The sequence below is a fragment of the Misgurnus anguillicaudatus genome, chromosome 12 (genome assembly GCF_027580225.2).
Source record: "Misgurnus anguillicaudatus chromosome 12, ASM2758022v2, whole genome shotgun sequence".
Classification (NCBI taxonomy): domain Eukaryota; kingdom Metazoa; phylum Chordata; class Actinopteri; order Cypriniformes; family Cobitidae; genus Misgurnus; species Misgurnus anguillicaudatus.
This window is the reverse complement of record NC_073348.2, coordinates 31715027-31733951: the sequence shown is the minus strand read 5'-3', so window position 1 is coordinate 31733951 and position 18925 is coordinate 31715027. Positions and strand designations below refer to the sequence as shown.

General features: G+C 37.3%; 1 protein-coding gene across 2 annotated transcripts; it reads left to right on the top strand.

Annotated features, from left to right (window-relative positions):
- The first annotated feature begins 96 nt into the window (after nucleotides 1–96).
- prdm15 (PR domain containing 15) lies at nucleotides 97–18908 on the top strand. Of its 2 annotated transcripts, XM_073874384.1 has the most exons (24): nucleotides 97–205; nucleotides 895–962; nucleotides 1244–1337; nucleotides 2681–2846; nucleotides 2913–3065; nucleotides 4219–4321; nucleotides 4704–4973; nucleotides 7195–7348; nucleotides 7428–7549; nucleotides 7678–7772; nucleotides 8228–8315; nucleotides 9722–9889; nucleotides 13007–13101; nucleotides 13195–13326; nucleotides 14758–14901; nucleotides 15043–15206; nucleotides 15289–15368; nucleotides 15485–15604; nucleotides 15715–15846; nucleotides 17185–17268; nucleotides 17358–17533; nucleotides 17614–17694; nucleotides 17788–17994; nucleotides 18096–18908. In XM_073874384.1, the coding sequence occupies exons 2-24, from the start codon at nucleotides 932–934 to the stop codon at nucleotides 18648–18650; spliced, it is 3414 nt and encodes a 1137-aa protein (XP_073730485.1). In that variant the 5' UTR covers nucleotides 97–205; nucleotides 895–931; the 3' UTR covers nucleotides 18651–18908. The 2 variants fall into 2 exon arrangements, with proteins under 2 accessions (XP_073730485.1, XP_055064151.2); XM_055208176.2 differs by lacking the exons at nucleotides 97–205; nucleotides 895–962; nucleotides 1244–1337; nucleotides 2681–2846 and having other exon boundaries at nucleotides 2912–3065; nucleotides 4707–4973.
- Nucleotides 18909–18925: the final 17 nt, after the last annotated feature.

Genomic DNA, 18925 nt, shown 5'->3' with positions numbered 1-18925 from the left:
TTTCATTTATATCTTTCAAAATATAATTTATATTTACTTAAAACCAATGCTTAATGAAGGAAATAATTATGAAGCGAAGTAGTGCTAGAAAACTACACTTCCCATAAACCCCCGCGCGCTTTTCATTTCCGGTCCTGCGCGGTTTCTGGAGCGGATTGGAACCCGGAGTCAGGATTCACTGAATGTGTAGACGTTTGGAAGACAGGTAATGACTTTATATTAAACTTCTGCACAATCTCTATTTACAAGTGTTTACGGAGACGTGTAAACCCTCTTTACCAAGCGGTGCAATAGCGATGAAAAGTGTCGGCGGAGTGATTTTAACGGCATTGAAGCGCGCTCGCTCCAGATGAGCGCTGCGTCTCCATTCCATCCGCCATGCCGATTGTTCTTTGTTACATTTGCATTGCTTTAAGAGAGCGAGTGCAGCCTGAGATCGGAGTTAAAACCCGGCTACAGTTTGAAATCAACCCAAATCACGGATTCTCTCCGTATTGGAGCATGTTGCACACTTCCTGCGTCTTCACTGTTCCCTGTTGTGCGTTAATAAATATCAAGATGGGTTGTGATTGTTATTGTTGGTGCATTGGGTGCAATCTGTTGCTTTGTGTTCTGTTAACTGGCAACAATGTCATACACAAAGTTATTATGGAAATTGTATGCGAATGTCAAAAATGCGATACCACATTATTTCGTATTTGCATGATAGACAAACAAATTTGCAGGGCCTTAAATTATTTTTTGTTCTTTATATGCCAGACATTTATACATGCATGCATGTTCATTTAAATATGTGTTTGCATATGTGTAACATGGAACAGCTGTTAATAAATACAATGTTGTTGCTTAGAAAGAATAAGTGCATCCATTAAATAAATAAACATTTTGTTACAGGTGTGAAAACTAGTAAACGCATCTCTGATGTGTCAGAATGGCTGAACAGACACCAGATGAGTTTGTTTGTGAGTCTACTTTAATTTTTCCCTCATATATGGGCTAGATTATATGGATACAAATGTACATTTGGTTTGTTTTAAGTGTTCACCAACTGAAATCAATCAAACTCAACCAGAATTGATTTTTGTGTCATTTATTGAAATTAGCATATTTTTGGTTTATTTCTGTAGACCTGCTTTGAAGCTTTTGAATCTGTTTTGTTTAAAGTGGTGTATAAATAAAGCATATATAAATATCATATATGACTTGGATACTTGGTGGTAGATGGTCATTCATCTTTTTGCAGGGTGTGATGACTGCGGGCAGTACCATGACTCTGAGTGTCCTGAGCTGGGACCCGTCGTCACTGTAAAGGACTCATTTGTTCTGAGTCGGGCACGGTGAGTGGTGATTTGAGATTTAGGAAAATAAAATTACCCTAAAATTAAGTGCATGCTGCCCTAAAGACACTCAATCATTGGTCAAGATAAAGACAAAATTTAAAACGTTAATTTAACGTATACCAATGTTTTAGTATTTATTAACAGTCCTGTGTTTTAATATTATAAAATTCATATGGATAAAATATGATATTTAGTGTTACATGTAAAGATTTTATCGTCAATTCTTTGTACACTTTCAGAAATCTCTTCTTTATACCCTTTCAAAAAGTACACCTTTGTACCTAACCTAAAGAGTGTATATTAGTACCTCAAAGGTACTTATTGGTACCAAATGTATACATCAGTGGTCTCCAACATGCCCGCACGGAGTCTGTGAGTTGGCCGCCAAAGCACATTCTATTAATGGCCTCAATTTTAATATTTATTTATTACACATTTTTATATTAGCTTGGCTTCATTTATAATATGTTAAAGGAGACATTTCACAAGACTTTTTTAAGATGTCAAATAAATCTTTGGTCTCCCCAGAGTACGTATGTGAAGTTCTAGCTCAAAATTCCATATAGATAATTTATTATAACATTTTAAAATCGCCACTTTGTAGGTGTGAGCAAAAATTTGTCGTTTTTGGGTGTGTCTTTTTAAATGCAAATGAGCTGATACCTGCACTAAATGGCAGTGCTGTGGTTGGATAGTGTAGATTAACGGGCGGAATTATCCCCTTCTGACATCACAAGGGGACCCAATTATAGCACTTAAACATTGAAAAAGTCAGATTTTTATTATATGTCTTCTTTAACATTTTAAACAATGATAAAACATATAAAGTAAATATCAACAAGTAAAACAAAAAAGTTTTGAGTAAACTATATCAAAAAGTATCCCACAGTTTTTCTGCATTTTTCTTTGTGCCAAAACTAATCTCAAGCATTTAAGCATAATGTTTTATATTAAAGGGACACTCACTTTTTTAAAAAAACATGCTCATTTTCCAGCTCCCCTAGAGTTAAACATTTGATTTTTACAGCTGATCTCCGGGTCTGGCGCTACCAATTTTATCATACCTTAGCATAATCCATTAAATCTGATTAGACCATTAGCATTGCGCTAAAAATAACCAGAGTTTTAATATTTTTCCTATTTAAAACTTGACTCTTCTGTAGTTACATCGTGTACTAAGACCCACAGAAAATTAGAAAACTGTAAAAATCAAATGTTTAACTCTAGGGGAGCTGGAAAATGAGTATATTTTCAAAAAAAGTGGAGTGTCCCTTTAAATGTTTATATATGTACACATATAAATATTAAACTTAAGATTGCCATAATCATTGATGTTCCAGGTCATCTTTACCAGAGAGCTTGAAGATCATGCTGACTAATGAGGGAAGAGAGGGTGTGTTTGTGCTTCATCGGCTGGTTAAGAGGACTCGATTTGGCCCTTTTGAGGCCAAAAGGGTACCCAGTCTTCAAACCGAGGGGACATTTCCTTTGAAGATAATGCACTGCGCCATTAACCTGCAACTGTATGTCCGAACAGAGCTATGCTTGATAATTTCTCGGTTGTGCTTTTAGATATTTCAGAAGGATGGCTCAGTGGTGTGTTTTGACACCTCTAATGAAGATGACTGTAATTGGATGATGTTGGTTCGACCTGCCACAGACCACACGCACCAGAACCTGACTGCTTACCAGCAGGATGATGATGTTTACTTCAATACATCACAGGTCTTTTTATAATGCGTTTATCAGTAACCTTCATAGTACATTAGCACTATATGTAGTGAATCTGATTGTTTTGTATAGTTTGAATGCACTGTAAGTCACTTTGGATAAAAGCGTTTGCCAAATGCATAAATGTCAAAATGTAAATGGTTATCATTGGAATAAAATATACCACTCAATGGGTTAGTTTCCCGGACAGAGATTAGCTTAAGCCAGGACTAGGCTTTAGTTTAATTAGAAAATATAACTAGTTTTAACAAACATGCCTTACTTAAAACATTACGTCTGTACATTTTCAGGCAAAACAAAGGGCATTGATGTATTTTAAGTTATGTCAGTGCAAGATGTTGTCAGTTTGGACAGCTCTTACATTTATTTTAGTCTGGGAGTAGTCTAATCCCTGTCCGGGAAATCGCCCCAATAAGTTTAAGGACATATCATGAAAATCTGACTTTTCCATGTTTAAGTACTATAATCGGGTCCCCAGTGCTTCTATCAATCTAGAAAATGTGAAAAAGATCAACCCAGTAACTTTGTTTTGGTAAACCATTCTCTGAAAGCAAGTGAAAAAATAGGTCATTGAAATTTGGCTCCCCCTGTGATGTCAGAAGGGGTAATACCGCCCCTTAATCTGCACTATCCAACCATGACACTGCCATTTAGTGCAGAGATCAGCTCATTTGCATTTAAAAGGATACACCCATTTTTGCTCACAACTACAAGGTGCCAATTTTAACATGCTATAATAAATTATCTATATGTTTTTTTGAGCTAAAACTGTACATACGTACTCTGGAGACACCTAAGATTTATTTTACATCTTAAAAATGTCCCCTTTAAATAACCTTGTTCTGTGTGATCCCAATTTTACATTTGTGTTCCTTGTTCTCCCTCCCCTCCCACCAATACCAATTCATTATATTACTATAGTATCTATTGCTGAAAAAAGAGGGCAATAGACACTTGATCCTAATAGCAACCCTGGCAACCGCCTATAACATTATAGCATCGCCACAGCAAGTTTCGCACGGGCAAGCATAAAGAATATCAAGTTTAAATTGTAAAACGGCGCATTATTGGTCTGTGCTATTAAACTATAATTGCCTAATATATTGTACAAATGTATTTATTGTTTTTTTGGTTCTCTCTATCAAAGGATGTGCTACCTGGATCAGAGTTGAGAGTCTGGTATGGAGCTTTTTATGCCAAAAAAATGGATCGGCAAGTTCTTAGACCTCCTGTACTTCCACCTCCACCAGGTACTCACGAAAATCAGCAGCCACTATATACACCCACTCCAGTTGTGCCTTTAATTTTCATTTTTACATGTATTGTTACATTTCAGTCCAATGCATGTTGAATTCCAACAAAAGCAAAGCACAGGAGTGACAATAAACTCAATGTAAATGTTAAAGACTTAAAGCTTGGAAAGGCCCATGAACGATGTGATTAAAAAATCAGGGTTATTCTATTAAATATTCACTTTTGAATTATTCCTCAAATCGGAAATTCAAACATCGGAATTGTGTGGTTAAAAATTAATATACACTTATAGTGGTCTCCTAATTTTTTCCACGACTAATATTTATAAATGGTTCACACACACAGTGTATACAGTGACTCATCCTCTCATGTTCTCAGAAGTGGTTTCAAATAAACCTCAGTTTATTCAGCGGCCGCCACCAGCTGTTCTTTCAGAACTTCCTGTTCCAGAGCAGCTCATCTGCCAGATTCAGCCAGTTAAGAAGACTCCAGCTCCTAGCACAGACCCTTCTGTCCAGCAGGTGACAGAAACTGTACCCCTGGGCAACACCCCAAACAGTATCCCGACCCCATCAGAGCCAAACAAAAAACAAGTCAGGGCGCGGCGAAAGAGAACTCAGAAACCTGCATCAACCGATGCCAATCAAGGTGAGGGAGAATTTATGGCATATATTTGGTTGGCTGAATATTCTCTTAAAGGAATATTCCATTTTCTTAAAAGAAAAATCCAGATAATTTACTCACCCCCTTGTCATCCAAAATGTTGATGTCTTTCTTTGTTCAGTCGAGAAGAAATTATGTTTTTTGAGGAAAACATTGCAGGATTTTTCTCATTTTAATGGACTTTAATAGACACCAACAATTAACACTTAACTCAACACGTAACAGTTTCTTTCAACGGAGTTTCAAAGGACTATAAACGATCCCAAACGAGGCATAAGGGTAGCGAAACGATTGTCATTTTTGACAAGAAAAATAAAAAATATACACTTTTAAAGCACAACTTTTCGTCTAGGTCCGGTCCAGCGTGAACTAACGTAATTGCGTAGTGACGTAGGGAGGTCACGTGTTACATTTATAAACTGACACAAAGACATTAATTAGTATCAGTTGACATACAACAACGTAGGAATGGTCCTCTTTCAACACATTTGTAAACACTGGGGCAGAGTTTCGAGTTCGTCTTCTGTGACCTCTTGACGTCATGGCGTATTGCGTGGGGTCACCTGGCGCATCACGACCAGATCTAGATGAGAAGTTGTGCTTTAAAAGTGTAAATTTGTTATTTTTCTTGTCAAAAATGACAACCGTTTTGCTAGATAAGACACTAATTCCTCATTTGGGATTGTTTATAGTCCTTTGAAACTCAGTTGAAAAAAACTGTTACGTGTTGAGTTAAGTGTTAATTGTTGGTGTCTATTAAAGTCTATTAAAATGAGAAAAATCCTGCAATGTTTTCCTCAAAAAACATAATTTCTTCTCGACTGAACAAAGAAAGACATCAACATTTTGGGTGACATGGTGGTGAGTAAATTATTTGGATTTTTCTTTTAAGAAAATCGAATATTCCTTTAACTACGAATAAGATTTACAGCAAGAAAATGAAGAGAAAACTTATTTCAAACAAAATTTACCAGATAAAACACTTGTTGTTTGACTTTTATTTTTGCCCAAATATGAGCCGATTAATTTGTCAAACAATAACTTACTTTTTATCCAGTAAGTCGATTAATCTGATTTTTTTTTGGCCGATTAATCGATTATGAAAATAATTGTTAGTTGCAGCCCTAAACTTTAACTCTTTCCCCACCATTTCCCCACAAGTTAACTCGTCAATTAAGAGAAATTGCTTCCCTGCCAATGACGAGTTTTTCCGGCAATCCATATTTTCGTTATTATCCACCAGATGGCGCTCCTACCCAACTTATAAAACCCGGAAGCATCCCCTCAGGTCAAACAGTTCAGACTCGGTGTATGTTTTGATCATCGCTCTGAATCGAATTTCTATCAAAAGTCTTTCACAAAAACACAATTATCTCAGCCTTTTGCTCAAAATTGGGTAATTTTTAAGAAACCTACCCATATTTGAGAGGTGATAAAAAGAAAACAATTTTTTTTAAGTAGAGGGTCTGTTCTTTCATTTGATATATTGTATGATTATATATTAACTCATTACCTGCCAGCCATTTTTTGAGATTTTCACAAATAGCCTTCCAGGGAAATTTTCTTCTAAAAATATATAAACATACAAATATATCAATTGAAAGAAAAGACCCTTTACTTTTAAACAAACAATAAACAAACAAACAGCACAGGAAAAAAGTCATTCTATCTATATTTTTTCTCTGCTTATAATCTCTTAAATATGGGTTTGTTTGTTTTTTTATATTTTTTTAGCAAAAAGTTGAAATAATTGCATTTTTGTTAAGGAATTTTGTTAAAGATCATGTTCAGAATGATTATCAAAACATACACAGACTTAAAAATGTGTAAATTATTTTTTTAATTCAGTTTTTTATAATTGGGAAAGTGGATAATTGCGGTATTACAGATTAACATTAAACGTCTCAGGAACACTATTTATGCAAATATTTTCTCTTAATTGACGAGACAACCCGTCAATGGCGGGGAAAGAGTTAAAAGAAGATCATTTACTGGAAGGCATTAAACTTTTGTGAAAATCATTAAAAATGCTGGCGCTGACTGGCAACTTTAAAAAAACGCTGACGGGGAAAGAGTTAATATTATATACATGACTAGCAAATTGGCCAAATACAGTATATTTAGCCGTAACACTTGACTTGTCATGTTAGTCATTTTACAAACTGATATTGAATGACTTACGTGCTTTGTGTGATTTATCCACCAGAAGCCCCTGCTGATGTGTCCGGTGAGGAGCCGCTCACTGCAGTCGCTTCAGATCTTTCCCTGCCTGTGCTGGATGTCCAAAAGCTCATAAATGATGGGGATGGCTCGTCACTCAAACCCCCAAGGGCGACACGCCCCCCTATCTCTTCTGGAAAGTAAGGACAGAACAAAACACAGCCCAATTCTTACATCCCATGCTGTGTTTTAAAGCAACAAATTTGTCTCTTTTTTTAGATCTGGATTGAAGAAACGGTCCCTGCGACAGGGCGGAGATCATAAACGTGTTTATCAGTGCTGCCTCTGCAGTAAAGTGTTTCAAAACAGTAGCAACCTCAACCGACACGTCCGATCTCACGGTAACGTCACTTCATCCTTAAAGTCCATCAACCTCATTGATTTTAATGTTTCCAACATAACTTATTCAGATGTCCAGAATGTGTGTTCACGTGACATGGTTTGTTAATGGTTTAATGTTGATTTACAGGTGATAAATGTTTCAAGTGCGATGAGTGTGACAAGATGTTCAGTCGAAAGGAAAGTCTTAAACAGCATATTTCATACAAACACAGCAAGAATGAGGTACGGCACGCTTTTATTTTCATAATCACTAATGGTTGTAGGTGGTGAGGTTTTACACTTAAAGATGCACTGTGTAACGTTTAGAAAGATCTCTTGACAGAAATACAGTATAATATACATAACTATATTATTAGTGGTGTATAAACCCTTACAAAATGAAGCCGTTTAAATACATTTTTATCATACACGGCGGGTCCCTTTACATGGAAGTCGCCATTTCGTGCCACCATGTTTCTGCAGTAGCCCTAAAATACAGAGCGCGTTTTGTCACTACGTTGTCTCAGACTACCGTAGTGCAATTCACAATCTCACCACTAGATGTAGCAAAAAATCTACACAGTGAGCCTTTAAAATAGCATATTCAAAATGTTACACGACTTACTGTGAAACTTTGTATATCCCTGTCTGTGATTGTATGTGTTATATATGCTTTCTGTGTGTTTGTGTGCTTCTAGTCTGACAAAGAGTACAAGTACAAATGTTTAACTTGTGAAAAATCCTTCCGGGTGGAAAATGCCTTAAGATTTCATAACTGCAGGACAGGTAAAGAATATGCTTATTCGTTTATTGACATTTTATTTAATAAAAATCTAATAGCTTGCATCCCTCCAGCAAAACAGCCTCAAAACATAAGAAGTATTGAAATTAAAGGTTTGTGTTTTTGGAGAATTACTTCAGACCCATTTATAGACCGTTTAGGGAAGTCGTGCCACTTGGTGGCCATGTTTGCAACACCACCAGGCACATATTTCAGTCATTCAAGACTATAGTCCGATCTACTTGAATGAGTAAAGGCAGATATATCGAAAATCATGTGCTAAAATCACAATAAAGCAACATATTTCTGACCATATATTAAACCTGACATCAACTGTACACAAAAAACATTTTTTTTGTGGTCGTTTCAGCTGCTGCACACAGGTCCATTTTCTTAAAAAAAATCCAGATAATTTACTCACCACCATGTCATCCAAAATGTTGGTGTCTTTCTTTGTTCAGTTGAGAAGAAATTATGTTTTTTGAGGAAAACATTCCAGGATTTTTCTAATTTTAATGGACTTTAATGGACCCCAAAACATAACAGATTTAATGCAGTTTAAAATTGCAGTTTCAAAGGACTCTAATCTATCCCAACCGAGGCATAAGGGTCTTATCTAGTGAAATGATTGTCATTTTTGACAAGAAAAATAAAAATATGCACCTTTAGACCACAACTTCTCGTCGATCTCCGGTCATGTGAAGCGCCAGCGCGACCTAACGCAATACGTCATTACATCAAGAGGTCATGAGGACGTATGCAAAACTACGCTCCAGTGTTTACAAGTGTGGAGAAAGAGGACCGTTCCGACGTTGTTGTATGTGGAATGATACTAATTAATGTCTTTTTGTCAGTATATTGTTTAAAATGGTCCGCAAATGTGCGTTTCATATATGTAACACGTGACCTTTCCACGGCATTACGTAATTACGTGAGGGCGCGTCACAGGACCGGAGATAGACGAGAAGTTGTGGTTTAAAAGTGCATTTTTTTTATTTTTCTTGTCAAAAATGACAATCGTTTCGCTAGATAAGACCCTTATGCCTTGTTTGGGATCATTTAGAGTCCTTTGAAACTCTGTTGAAACTACATTAAAACTGTTACATGTTGGTGTCCATTAAAGTTCCATTAATCCTGGAATGTTTTCCTCAAAAAACATAATTTCTTCTCGACTGAACAAAGAAAGACATCAACATCCTGGATGACATGGTGGCGAGCAAACTATCCGGGTTTTTCCAAGAAAATTGACTAATCCTTTAACCAGAAGCGGCCATATTGAACATTGCACTGCCCCTTCATAGTTATAGCAGTGCCACATCTCATTAAATCCAATATCTTTGGTATTAAATTATGAGGTTTATGAAGCTGCATACATGTCTTACTACATGCACAACATGTTCTCCTCTTGCAGATGACAAAACGTTCCAATGCGGGATATGTTCTAGATTTTTCTCCACTAATAGTAATCTGTCCAAGCATAAGAAGAAACATGGAGAGAAACTCTATGCATGTGAGATTTGCAATAAGATGTTCTACCGCAAAGACGTCATGCAAGACCACCAGAGGCGGCACGCTGTTGGTGAGTCTAACATAATGATAACACATTTATCCATAAATTTAATCTCTGCCAACATTTACTCATCAAGCTCATGTTATTCCAAAGACAAAAAACTTTCTTTCCTCTGTGAAATTACAATGAACAACATCTTTCATGCTTCATAAAGGACACCAAAGCACTTTAAATGTGCCGTAGAATGGAAAACTGTATTTACAGAGGCATAGATGAATAATAAGAGTTCTGTACATGGTAATGACATATAGTGAGCCCTAAAACACTATTGTTTCATCCTACTTGTGTAAACATAATGCATGCAAAAGACCGCTGGAAAACAGGCCAATCTCAACATAACACCAACTTTGACTTTACAGTCGTGAATTTAATGTTAAATTAATTACAATGTTGTTACAATGCCTAAAACAAAGTTGTGAATGCTAAGTTTGGCCTATATGTTAGTTAATGCTATATGTTAGTGTTTAGGCTGAAGTTTTACTATCGACGTTACGGTTACGTTTTGCAGGTCCATACTGAAATAAACAAACTTACCCCTCAGAAACGTCCATTTCCAATCGAATTGATTATTCCTCAAAATCTCTATCTTCGTCTGATACAGACTCAAACATAAGGGGCCCTATTTTAACGATCTAAGCGCATTGTCTAAAGCGCACAGCGCAACGTCTAAATGGGCGTGTCCGAATCCACTTTTGCTAATTTAACGACGGGAAAAATTGTTTTTGCGCCAAGCGCATGGTCGAAAAGGGTTGGTCCTATTGTAATGGGAGTATTTTGGGCGTAACGTGCAGTAAACCAATGAGAGTCTCAGCTCTCATTCCCTTTAAAAGCAAGTTGCGCTGGCGCTATGTCTAATCCCTATTTAGATGACGGACTTTGTAAACTGAAAAACTAAGCGGAGGTAGAAGATCCCCAGTTTAAGATTAATGTTAAATAATTGTGTTGTTTTTCACTTGTATTGAAATTGTTATTTTTTTATTAAAACCTTTAAAACCCGTTTTCTTTTAGTCATGGAAGTAAAAAGCAGGCTTGTAATTGCTTTAAATGTATGGCTATCCAATATCATCAGAACATAATTTACAAGTATGTAAGATAAGGTTTGTACTCTAAAAATACTTTATTTGTAACAAACAGGAGATAAAGAATTTACAAACGGCTCTTCGAACGTTTCAGCACTTTGGACAGCGTTTTTTTTTTTGGCAAAGAGTTTTTTTTTAAGCATTACTTATAAATGTTTCTTTTCTCACCATATCCACAGGTACAGAGTCATCATATACAATAAATCCGTGAGGTAGCATTAAAAAAACATTTAAAAACAGATGCATTTGTTTGAAGCAAAGCATTTATTTACTTATCAGGCTGCAGGTAAAGCAGCTCTTTGCGCCTTCTAACGTCTCATAATTAGTCCTCATTTATGTCCAAGAGACTCAATAATAATCTTTTACATTCAATCCTTTAATCTTTCATATTTAAAAGCATTTTTGTGCTGCTGCGCATTCATGTACTTTGTGATAAGCAAACCCGCGTTGTCCTCCCGTTTATAGGCGCATATTACTAATGCGCTCTTTAAATAACATAAAACACATTGCGCCATTGACTTTAGACTTTAGACCAGGTTTTTGTTGGTCAATGGCGTAGTCTATTTTAGTTGCCTCAAAATAGCAACGCGCCAACAATGCGCCTGAACACACCTCGATTTCAGACCAGAACGCCCATGGGCGCAAAAGGGGGCGCAAATGCATTTGCTATTTAAACAACGCGGCGCTAAACGTGAAAATTAGGGTGGAAACTAGCGAAAGACACTTGCGTCGCGCATTGCGCTGCATTGCGCCGGGTGTAAGATAGAGCCCAAGGTCTGTGGTAACCCTACCTCAAGGCATTTCATGGAATAGTAATGAAATACTTGATTTATTTATTCATGTTCCTGGACACGATTTCCCTCTTTTTTTGTGTGTGTCATTCAGCACGAATGAATTTGTCGTGTCACTCAGCACAAATTTCGATCAATAGTTTTTCGTGTCCCCGAGCACGACTTTCTTTATCGTGTGATTTTATGTATTGATTTTTCCATTTTGTCGTTGGGAGTTTGGGCTAGGATGTCATTTTAATCTATTGGTTTCTACATGTTTTTCTTTCCATTTTTAAACTATATTGTCACTTGGGTTGGGGTTAGATTGAGGGTTTTGGTTAGGATGTCTGAAATGTAACAAAGTCATTCTAACCCAAACCCCAAGCGACAATAAAAAAAAGAGAAACCAATACATAAAATGACACAAAAAAGAAAGTGGTACACGAAAAAGACGTTGGTGCTCAATTACAGGAAAAAAGAGGAAAATTGTGTCCATGAACACACATAAATATACACACAGAGCTACTAAACTGAACTGCTCTGAGAAACAGCCAATCAGATCCGAGCTAAACATTATTATTCATGACCCTTTCAAATAAGGTAATTATAGACCATTTCATTCTAATGGCAAATCCCTAGGGTTGTAAATGGACATTTAAAATGTTTCTTGATCATAGAACAATTTAACTTATTATTTCAATTCATTCTTTGGCACCTTTAAAATTAAGATTTATACATAATCTGAAAGCTGAATAATTAACCTTTCCATTGATATGGTTTGTTAGGATAGGACAATATTTAGAAAATAGGAAAATCTGGCACTAACGGTGCAAAAAAAGAAATTGAGAAAATCGCCTTTAAAGTTTTACCAAATGAAGTCCTTAGCAACACATATTACTAATGATAAATACATGTTTGATATATTTAAAGTAGGAAATGTACAAAATATCTTCATGGAACACTTTATATCCAAATGATTTTTGGCTTAAAAAAATGATAATTTTGACCCATACAATGTATTGTTGGCTATTGCTACAAATATACTCGTGCATTTTATGACTGGTTATGTGGTACAGGGTCACATATTAAAGCCACAAATCACAGTCTTAAGTTAAACTACTTTGTAAATAAGCACAAAATTAAACAGATGGTCCCTGCACGTCTGCTCTCATCTGTTTCTAAACCTAATTTACTCATCCCTTGCACTTTAGTGTAACTAAAAATGTTATGTCACTTCCCCTGTACGAGCACTAACAGCACCCGTTGTTTTCCTTCAGGCTCAAAGAACATGAAAAAGGAGGAGCTTGAAGCCAACGGGGACGAGGGAAGCAAGTACAGGAAGGAGCCTTCGGCATGTCCCATCTGTGGCAAGGTGACATTCTGGTCCAGTGACTGCCGCATCGGTGCATCTTGTGCAACTACAATATAATAATAACACAGACATGAATGACTTGTTTCATTCAAGGTGTTTTCCTGTCGGAGTAACATGAACAAACATTTATTGACCCACGGGGATAAGAAATACACCTGCGAGATCTGTGGACGCAAGTTCTTCCGTGTGGACGTCCTGAGAGATCACATCCACGTACACTTTAAGGTGAGGAGGTGGATATTTTTAAGATCGACTAGTCCAGAGGCTTCCAAACTTTTCACTTCTTCTCTCACTTAAATAGATATCATCCATCCCGGGACCCACCGAGATTTTTTATTGAAAACATGAGGAAGCAAAAGATTTTTTATTTTCCTTCTCATTTTATAAATGAAGTGTAAGTTTAATTGAAATATCAAAATTCCTTATGGTATAAAATAATCATTGGCATTGCTTGACACTAAACTGTTGTGTCATTCACCGTTACAGCCAAGCGACTTTGTGTGACCCATCTTATGTCACGGTGCGACCCACAACTAGTCTATGCGAACTAGTCTATGGGTTATCGGTTTTAATGAAGCTTTTTCCATGCGTTCACACCAGCCGCGTTTGAGGCGTCTACCGCGTCTAGTTTGCCACTTGAACATTTTTAGTTTATATGCTTCATTCACGCGTGAAACCCGTGCGTGAAATTCTAGTTATCGAGACATTTACGCAGAAATCTGCGCCATGGGAGGGGCTTCTGCGACTCTGCTCGCTTTCTTTTGCTGTCATTAAGTTGAAGGTATCACATTTATAAAGTACAGTCCTCGCTCCGCCCTGCTCACTCGCTGTTTGGTTTCATTACAGTGTACTGGATTAAGTACTGGGAGCTCCCTCTGCTGTCCATAAGGTGTCTCTGCGCACCAGCCATTTCAAACCCACGCCTCCTTATTTGCATACACTCCTCAATCCTCAAATGCCCAATCCTAAATGGCTAAATTATGAAATGCCCAATCCTAAATCCCTAAATGCCCAATCCTAAATACCAAATGCCCAATCCTAAATACAAAATTCATTTTCAACTTCGACTTTTAGTTTTCGATTTCGACATTTAGTTTCAGATTTAGACTTTTAGTTTTCGTTTAAGACTTTTAGTTTTGGGCTTTTAGTTTACAATCTGACCCAATAATCCCTCCATACATCTGAAGAGTTTCGTTGCAAAACGAGATAACTCAGTTTTTAACATTTTTGTCAAAACATGTTTATTATTATGTTATCATGTTATTATTTTGTTTTATGGTGCTACCTAGCTGTATTTTTTAAGTAATGAAGGTTTAAATCAAAACAAACCAACTGCAGTTGAATTGATATTAATTGGAATGCTCAACCAAAAAAAACGAGATTTCTGAAAAATTAAAAAAAAAAAAATTTGCAACGAAACTCTTTATCTGTTCTCTATCAAAAGTCCTTCACAAAAATGGAGTTATCTCAGCTTTTTGATCAAAATTTTGTGTTTTTGAAGAAACATACATACCCATATTTTGGTAAGATAAAACTTTTTTTTGAAAGCAGAAGGTCTGAAAAATGTTGGCGCTGGCAACTTTAAAAAAAAATGCTGGCGGAGAAAGAGTTAATATGCGATGGATTACTCTAAGTTTCAAAACACATTTTTCTCAGGACATCGCTTTAATGGACGATCAGGAGAGGCAGGACTTTATTAGGAAGATTGGCATCTCTATGGAGGAAAGCGACGACAGCTCTGATGAAGAAGATGAGAAGAACGATCCAGAACATCACAAATATAGCTGCAAGAAATGTCAGGTGACAGAGTACAACCATCTTTTTACTGATACTTTAAAAGATATCCATTTTTTTCTTAGCATTTTTAATATCTATATTGTAATATCAGATAAATTTTTTTAACTTACTTGCATTCTCTCTTGTCCTACTTTGTTCGACCAGGTGACATTCGCAAAGGGTCGTGATTACCTGAAACACATCATGGAAATGCATAAGGAAAAAGGTTATAACTGCACCATGTGTAATCGCCGTTTCGCCCTGAAGGCCACGTACAACGCTCACCTGGTCATCCACCGAGACCACCTGCCCGATCCTGCAGTGCAAAAGTATGACGCACACAGTGACTGACTTTGCTTTAAAAATAAAGGAATATATGAAAATGTTAACTTTTTTAAACCATCTCTGCAGGTATATACATCCATGTGAAATGTGTGGTCGAATCTTCAACAGTATTGGAAACCTGGACAGACACAAAATCATCCACACAGGTGTGGACATACAAAAGCTTGTAGGCAGAGTATTTGGGTCACAAATGTAATTTATACATTGTAATGAACCAGATAAGGATCCCAACTAAAGGTGATTACCATTTTGGCTTACACAGGTGTGAAAAGCCACTGCTGCGATCAATGTGGAAAGTCCTTTGCCAGAAAAGACATGCTTAAAGAACATCTGAGAGTCCATGATGATGTCAGAGACTATCTGTGTGCCGAGTGTGGCAAGGGTATGAACACATATCTCTCCATCCCATAATACACCTTGCATAATGTTGTGTGGCCCTCTTGAACTTTGATTTACAGGATGTATATATGTGTGTGTATGTATGATCATTAGGTATGAAGACAAAACATGCCCTTAGACATCATATGAAGCTGCACAAGGGAATCAAAGAATATGAATGTAAAGAATGTAACCGCAAGTTTGCCCAGAAAGTCAACATGCTGAAACATTACAAAAGACACACAGGTAAGGTAACCTTAAACAGATATATAACACAAAATAGTGACTGCACACTCACTTGCAAAAATATTTATTAGAACCAACGTTTCGGCAAATAGCCTTCGTCAATACCTTAAACAGATAACATGATGACATTTTAATATGCGACCCAGGGCCACACAAATTGAGGTTTATACATCATCTGAATGAATAAGCTTTCCGATTTCCATTAATATATGTTTTTTTTAGGATGGGACAATATTTGGCCGAGTTAAAACAATTTGAAAATCTAGAATCTGAGGGTACAGAAATCCAAATATTGAGAAAATCGCCTTTAAAGTTGTCCTTCTCAACACATATTACCAATGATAAATACATTTTTGTTATATTTAAAGGAAAACACCACCGTTTTTCAATATTTTACAATGTTCTTACCTCAACTTTACGAATGAATACATACCTATCTTTTTTCAATGTGTGAACTTTTAATCATTGTACAGCGCTTCATGAATGTGTTAGCATTTAGCCTAGCCCCATTCATTCCTATGGCCCAAAAAGGGATGAATTTAGAAGCCACGAAACACTTCCATGTTTTCCCTATTTAAAGACGGTTACATGAGTAGTTACACGAGTAAGTATGGTGGCACAAAATAAACCTTTTGTTTGGAGCCATAGGAATGAATGGGGCTGGGCTAAATGCTGGCACATTCAAGAAGCGCTGTACAAAGATTAAAAGTGCATGCATTGAAAAAAGATAGGTATGTATTAATTCATCTAAGTTGTGGTAAAAACATAGTAAAATATTGAAAAACAGTGATGTTTAAAGGGGACATTTCACAAAACTTTTTTAGGATTTACTTTTTTACTCTTTTTAAGTGTCCCCAGAGTGCGTATGTGAACTTTTAGCTCAAAATACTATATAGATAATTTATTATAGCATGTTAAAATTGCCACTTGGCAGAAATCTGCCATTTTTGGGTGTGTCCTTTTAAATGCAAATGAGCTGATGAAATGCAAACATTGATCGCCATAATGGTGGTTTGTTGAAATTGAAACTCAATTGTGCTGTCAATAATTTCTCTCTCTCTTTGCACTAAAATTGTAGTGCTGTGGTTGGATAGTTTAGATTAAGCGGCGGTATTATTATAATAAGATCCCCTTTTGACATCACAAGGAGAGGAATATTTCAATGACCTATTTTTTCACATTTTTCAAACTATATACTGGGTTGTTCTTTTCACGCTTTCTAGGTTGATAGAAGCACTGGGGACCCAATTATAGCACTTAAACATGGAAAAAGTCTGATTTTCATGATATGTCGCCTTTAAATACCCTTATGCCAAGATATTCCATATATTCCTCTAGGTACAAAAGATTTCATGTGCGAACTTTGCGGAAAGACATTCAGCGAGAGAAATACTATGGAGACACACAAACTCATTCATACAGGTACAGTTTTATAGCTACAGTACATCAGTGCATCATAAAAATAATACAGGAACATTGGCTTCATTCAAATCTCCGCTTTCTCGCCACAGTGGGAAAGACGTTTTCTTGCTCTGTCTGTGACAAGAAATACGTGACGCAGTACATGCTACAGAAACACATGCAGTTGACCCATGATAAGGTGGAGGCTCAGAGCTGTCACCTGTGTGGCACCAAGGTCTCCACACGCGCCTCCATGAACCGCCACATGCGCCGCAAACACCCTGAGGTGAAAAAGCTGTTCAGTAAAACAACACATGCACATAAAATCATGGAAATCTAGAGTTTTAAGCAACATGTGTCTTGCAGATTGTGACTGTACGATTGGGTGAGTTTGATGATCTGCAGGAACCTTCAACAATTGACGCATCCACCATCAGTATCACACGGGTATGTATCAAAGTTGTCTGTATGGCATGATAAAGAAGAATGACAGACAAAGGCTTTCTACATTTTATTCACTGATTTCTTGTTGTTGTCCAGCCCCCTTTGACTCTGGAGAAAGGTTGTCTCACTACAGAAAAAACCCACAGAGACCCCAATCCTGCTAAGAAGAGGCCAAAACTCCTCCCTCAAGAGCCTGAGCTGTCTGATTCAGATGTAGAGTACACAGATTTTACCAGCAAAACCACTGAGTTCACGGCCACCGTAAGAGATGAAACCAGTTCTGCTGTGCAGAGCATTCAGCAGGTTTGTGCCACAAGGAACCAAATCTTTTGTCATTTAAAGCCAACATGAAATCATAATTCTTCATTTAATTGTAATGTATCTTTTGTCACACACACAAACAGGTGGTTGTATTGGCTGACCCCAATGCCCCTCCAGCCCCCTCTCCCTCTAGTACAGTGAGTTTGACCAACATCACGGTGACCCCCATCACCACCCCTGCTCCTGCGCAGTTTAGCAATCTACAGCCCGTCACCGTCAGCCATCTAACCCCGAGCGATCGACCTCTAACTTTGGATAGCTCCATACTCACTGTTACCTTTGATACAGTCAGCGGTTCAGCCATGCTGCACAACCGGCCGGCAGATCTCCAGACTGAGGCGGTGGGTGCAGCAGGGGCGTCTGCCCAGCAGTCGGTTGCGCATTTCATCAACCTCACCACTTTCGTCAACCCCATCTCCCACCAACTAGAACAACCCGCTCTTACCTGGAGGCCCGTCGCTTCGGCCGACGGAGCTCACGTCGCTGCCATAGATAACACGCAACCGGTCCCTGAGGTACCACAGGGACCTCCAGAACAGCCACAAACCATTCCAGAACAAAGCCATCAGATCCAGCCGCAGGTCACTGGACCTGGCCAACAACAGCCAACTGCAGCACCACAGATGTTTAGCTACTGAGAAAATAAATATTTGACAATTTATAATTAATGTTCAGTTTCAGAAAAAAAAAATTGGACCAGGTGCACGCAATATATAAAGTGGTGTTTATTGTAAACTGGCTCAAACCAGTGGCTTTAAATATGAACTTAGCACTTCTTACAGTTAAACGTACGACTGAGGGTGGCATAATTCACCTCCTCAAATCCAATTTCAATGTTTGTTTTTTACTTTGAAAACGCAATGGATCATGTTAGCAAATTGGGAATGTGTTTTTTTTAAGGAAAATGTCATTT

What these genes read in the sequence shown, in the direction of transcription:
- prdm15 (XM_073874384.1), top strand. Translation starts at nt 932, where the DNA reads ATGGCTGAACAGACACCAGATGAGTTTGTTT. An exon ending in CCGACACGTCCGATCTCACG is followed by an intron (nt 7,550 to 7,677) that starts GTAACGTCACTT and finishes GTTGATTTACAG; the next exon opens with GTGATAAATGTTTCAAGTGC. An exon ending in CCAGAGGCGGCACGCTGTTG is followed by an intron (nt 9,890 to 13,006) that starts GTGAGTCTAACA and finishes GTTTTCCTTCAG; the next exon opens with GCTCAAAGAACATGAAAAAG.